This window comes from Oncorhynchus masou, unplaced genomic scaffold (genome assembly GCF_036934945.1).
Source record: "Oncorhynchus masou masou isolate Uvic2021 unplaced genomic scaffold, UVic_Omas_1.1 unplaced_scaffold_585, whole genome shotgun sequence".
NCBI classification, from domain to species: Eukaryota; Metazoa; Chordata; class Actinopteri; order Salmoniformes; family Salmonidae; genus Oncorhynchus; species Oncorhynchus masou.
Window position 1 is genome coordinate 178,787 of NW_027012271.1, and position 6,000 is coordinate 184,786.

Below are 6,000 nucleotides of genomic sequence, written 5' to 3' on the forward strand. Positions count from 1 at the left end.
TGTGTGTGTGTGTGTGTCTGAGTGTGTGTGTGTGTGTGTGTGTGTGTCTGAGTGTGTGTGTGTGTCTGAGTGTGTGTGTGTGTGTCTGAGTGTGTGTGTGTGTGTGTCTGAGTGTGTGTGTGTGTCTGAGTGTGTGTGTGTGTGTCTGAGTGTGTGTGTGTGTGTCTGAGTGTGTGTGTGTGTGTCTGAGTGTGTGTGTGTGTGTGTGTCTGAGTGTGTGTGTGTGTGTCTGAGTGTGTGTGTGTGTGTCTGAGTGTGTGTGTGTGTGTCTGAGTGTGTGTGTGTGTGTCTGAGTGTGTGTGTGTGTCTGAGTGTGTGTGTGTGTGTCTGAGTGTGTGTGTGTGTGTCTGAGTGTGTGTGTGTGTGTGTGTGTGTGTGTGTGTGTGTGTGTGTGTGTGTGTGTGTGTGTGTGTGTGTGTGTGTGTACCAACCTTCTTTGGTGCCCACGGTGTTGAAGTACCCAGCAGAGAATCCCCCAGTGAAGGCTCCATGGAACCTCTGGTAGCGGCCCTTCTCATCCTTCACGGTCTGCTCGTGCAGCGGGACAGGCTTCCTCAGAGGCTCATCTACACACGTGATGGAAAACATCAGCAGCCCTGATATTGCAGAGTAATACTTTCTACTAGGAAAGTAGCCGGAAATACCCCCCCTTTTTGGAAGCACTAGACAAACAAGTGACATCAAAACGACAGCACAATACCTTACTACATCTCTGAGTGCTGTAGACCAGAACCAGGTCGATCAGACAGACAAATTATTGCCCAAATAGGGTCGACGAACTACCCGTTTGCTCGGTGGCATGTTCCCATGTCTAAAAGATATATCCATAATCGTTCCACGGTTCTTACTAAAATCGTTACATAATTTACAAATCCCGAGAAGTTTACGAGAAAGTATAAAATCCAGTTTTCAGATGCCAATCCTACGTGGATGTCAATGATGTGGCCAGAGACAGAAGTGGAAGCGACCAGGCGACGTCGGCGCCCACAATCTGCAGCCGAATGCTTCTCTGATAGGTTCTGGCTCCAGCTGCCCTGAGTGAACAGGGAGTACAGGAGCGAACTAGCTAGTTAGCTTGTGTGTACTAGCTAGCTGCACAAGCAACAGGGGTTAACATAACACACTCTACCAGAGCTAGCGAGCCAACGGATATTCGCAGAGCACACCAATGCCCTGGACCAGAGCTAGTGAGCAGACTGATACCCTGGACCAGAGCTAGTGAACACACTGATACCCTGGACCAGACCTAGTGAGCACACTGATACCCTGGACCAGAGCTAGTGAGCACACTGATACCCTGGACCAGAGCTAGTGAGTAGATGGATACTCACCTAACACACTGATACCCTGGACCAGACCTAGTGAACACACTGATACCCTGGACCAGAGCTAGTGAGCAGACTAATGCCCTGGACCAGACCTAGTGAGCAGACTAATGCCCTGGACCAGAGCTAGTGAACACACTGATACCCTGGACCAGACCTAGTGAACACACTGATACCCTGGACCAGACCTAGTGAGCAGACTGATGCCCTGGACCAGACCTAGTGAACACACTGATACCCTGGACCAGACCTAGTGAACACACTGATACCAGGGACCAGAGCTAGTGAACACACTGATACCCTGGACCAGACCTAGTGAACACACTGATACCCTGGACCAGACCTAGTGAGCAGACTGATACCCTGGACCAGAGCTAGTGAGCCGACTGATACCCTGGACCAGAGCTAGTGAACACACTGATGCACTGGACCAGACCTAGAGGACACACTGATACCCTGGACCAGACCTAGTGAACACACTGATACCCTGGACCAGACCTAGTGAACACACTGATACCCTGGACCAGACCTAGTGAACACACTGATACCAGGGACCAGACCTAGAGGACACACTGATACCCTGGACCAGAGCTTGTGAACACACTGATACCCTGGACCAGAGCTAGTGAACACACTGATACCCTGGACCAGACCTAGAGGACACACTGATACCCTGGACCAGAGCTTGTGAACACACTGATACCCTGGACCAGAGCTAGTGAACACACTGATACCCTGGACCAGACCTAGTGAGCACACTGATACCCTGGACCAGAGCTTGTGAACACACTGATACCCTGGACCAGAGCTAGTGAACACACTGATGCACTGGACCAGACCTAGAGGACACACTGATACCCTGGACCAGACCTAGTGAGCACACTGATACCCTGGACCAGAGCTTGTGAACACACTGATACCCTGGACCAGAGCTAGTGAACACACTGATGCACTGGACCAGACCTAGAGGACACACTGATACCCTGGACCAGACCTAGTGAACACACTGATACCCTGGACCAGAGCTTGTGAACACACTGATACCCTGGACCAGAGCTTGTGAACACACTGATGCCCTGGACCAGAGCTTGTGAACACACTGATACCCTGGACCAGAGCTAGTGACCAGACGGATACTCACCTAGCAAACTGATACCCTGGACCAGAGCTAGTGAACACACTGATACCCTGGACCAGACCTTGAGGACACACTGATACCCTGGACCAGAGCTAGTGAACACACTGATACCCTGGACCAGACATAGTGACCAGACGGATACTCACCTAGCAAACTGATACCCTGGACCAGAGCTAGTGAACACACTGATACCCTGGACCAGACCTTGAGGACACACTGATACCCTGGACCAGAGCTAGTGAACACACTGATACCCTGGACCAGACATAGTGACCAGATGGATACTCACCTAGCACACTGACGCCCTGGACCAGACCTGGAGGACACACTGATACCCTGGACCAGACCTAGTGAGCCGACTGATACCCTGGACCAGAGCTAGTGAACACACTGATGCCCTGGACCAGAGCTAGTGAGCAGACGGATACCCTGGACCAGAGCTAGTGAACACACTGATGCCCTGGACCAGAGCTTGTGAACACACTGATACCCTGGACCAGAGCTAGTGAGCCGACTGATACACTGGACCAGAGCTAGTGAACACACTGATACCCTGGACCAGAGCTAGTGAGCAGATGGATACTCACCTAGCACACTGATACCCTGGACCAGAGCTAGTGAGCAGATGGATACTCACCTAACACACTGATACCCTGGACCAGACCTAGTGAGCAGACTGATACCCTGGACCAGACCTAGTGAGCACACTGATACCCTGGACCAGACCTAGTGAGCAGACTGATACCCTGGACCAGACCTAGTGAGCACACTGATACCCTGGACCAGACCTAGTGAGCAGACTGATACCCTGGACCAGAGCTAGTGAGCAGACGGATACTCACCTAGCACACTGATACCCTGGACCAGACCTAGTGAACACACTGATACCCTGGACCAGAGCTAGTGAGCAGACTGATGCCCTGGACCAGACCTAGTGAGCAGACTAATGCCCTGGACCAGACCTAGTGAGCAGATGGATACTCACCTAGCACACTGATACCCTGGACCAGACCTAGTGAGCACACTGATACCCTGGACCAGACCTAGTGAGCAGACTGATGCCCTGGACCAGACCTAGTGAACACACTGATGCCCTGGACCAGACCTAGTGAACACACTGATGCACTGGACCAGAGCTAGTGAGCAAATGGATACTCACCTAGCACACTGATACCCTGGACCAGAGCTAGTGAGTAGATGGATACTCACCTAACACACTGATACCCTGGACCAGACATAGTGACCAGATGGATACTCACCTAGCACACTGACGCCCTGGACCAGACCTGGAGGACACACTGATACCCTGGACCAGACCTAGTGAGCCGACTGATACCCTGGACCAGAGCTAGTGAGCCGACTGATACCCTGGACCAGAGCTTGTGAACACACTGATACCCTGGACCAGAGCTAGTGAGCCGACTGATACACTGGACCAGAGCTAGTGAACACACTGATACCCTGGACCAGAGCTAGTGAGCAGATGGATACTCACCTAGCACACTGATACCCTGGACCAGAGCTAGTGAGCACACTGATACCCTGGACCAGAGCTAGTGAGCAGATGGATACTCACCTAGCACACTGATACCCTGGACCAGAGCTAGTGAGTAGATGGATACTCACCTAACACACTGATACCCTGGACCAGACCTAGTGAGCAGACTGATACCCTGGACCAGACCTAGTGAACAGATGGATACTCACCTAGCACACTGATACCCTGGACCAGAGCTAGTGAGCAGATGGATACTCACCTAGCAGACTGATGCCCTGGACCAGACCTAGTGAACACACTGATACACTGGACCAGACCTAGAGGACACACTGATACGCTGGACCAGAGCTAGTGAACACACTGGTACCAGGGACCAGACCTAGTGAACACACTGATACCAGGGACCAGACCTAGTGAACACACTGATACCAGGGACCAGACCTCGTGAACACACTGATACCCTGGACCAGACCTAGTGAACACACTGATACCCTGGACCAGACCTAGTGAACACACTGATACCCTGGACCAGACCTAGAGGACACACTGATACCCTGGACCAGACCTAGTGAACAGATGGATACTCACCTAGCACACTGATACCCTGGACCAGACCTAGAGGACACACTGATACCCTGGACCAGACCTAGTGAACACACTGATACCAGGGACCAGACCTAGTGAACACACTGATACCCTGGACCAGACCTAGAGGACATACTGATACCCTGGACCAGACCTAGTGAACACACTGATACCCTGGACCAGACCTAGTGAACACACTGATACCCTGGACCAGACCTAGTGAACACACTGATACCCTGGACCAGACCTAGAGGATCTGTTGGGGCGGGAATTGGATGGGATCCAGGGATGCTAAGAACGCATTTCATGGCTACAGAAGTGAGGGCGACGGAGCGATAGTCATTTAGACAGGTCACCTTGGTGTTCTGGGGCACAGGGACGACGGTGGTCTCCTTGAAACATGTTGGTATTACAGACTGGGTCAGGGGGAAAGGTTGAAGATAAAAATTACGGAAAGCGAGATCACACAGTCGTCCAGGGTTGCGTTTAAAAAAACTGAATTTAAGACTATATTTTGTGCATTGCTCGTTAATGTAAACGATGCCCAAATAATAGAAACAGTCTACCGATTATGGATATAACGTGACTGTACCTTCCGACGTTGGGAAAGTGTCGCTAAACATCAGGTACAGACATGTCATCTTGGCAAGTAACTAGAACTCGTCTAATTAATGAATGAATACATGAATAAGGTCTTAGTTTGAGACGGGGTGTTCCTGTTATGATAACTATACTTACAAGTTATCAGCTCGTAAACACCACGTTAATCATTCTTTCCCTCACAATAAACTATTAAAATGACTGTGTTAATGTCATATACAAAGTATATACCACGTTACCTTCTTCTAGCGGTTCTAATGGGGTTCCAAAAGTAACAAAATCTCCGTCGCTGTCGCTGTCGGACGCCATGTTTACTACAACTACGGAAAGTCGTTCCGTTCAAAATCACGCGCAGGCGCAAACAAATCGCGAACAGCTTATTCAAACGTCAACTGAGTTTTTACTCACTGGTCCACTGCCTATTGCATTTGGTTAATAGATTAACTGAAATGTCCTGGAATGTAAATGCATTAATCGGTAGAAGAGTTGTTTTGTTCGACATATTCAAGCTATGATCCTGTAATTACAATGAAATCAGCATTCAGCGACTTGTGAAGGTTTTCTTAAGTTTGAGTGACATCTTGTGGTAACATTGCAAACAGCGTGTGTGTGTATGTGTGTGTATGAGAGAGAGAGAGAGCTGGCGTGTGTGTAGTGTGAATGAAAGAAATATATATACACACACACACACACACACACACACACACACACACACACACACACACACACACACACACACACACACACACAGAGAGAGGGCCAGAGTGTGTGTGTGTGTGTGTGTGTGTGTGTGTGTGTGTGTGTGTGTGTGTGTGTGTGTGTGTGTGTGTGTGTGTGTCTGAGTGAGTGTGTGT

At 50.2% G+C, this 6,000-nt stretch overlaps 1 protein-coding gene across 1 annotated transcript in view; it reads right to left on the reverse strand.

Annotated features, from left to right (window-relative positions):
• Positions 1-5,472, reverse strand: part of gpatch1 (G patch domain containing 1) — an 81,031-nt gene extending 75,559 nt beyond the window's left edge. Inside the window, exons 1-2 of the mRNA XM_064962628.1 lie at positions 5,386-5,472; positions 432-566 (exon numbers count right to left, since the gene is read on the reverse strand). Of these exons, the coding sequence (XP_064818700.1) occupies positions 432-566; positions 5,386-5,455 (205 nt within the window). The 5' untranslated portion in view covers positions 5,456-5,472. The remainder of the gene's footprint in view (positions 1-431; positions 567-5,385) is intronic.
• Positions 5,473-6,000: the final 528 nt, after the last annotated feature.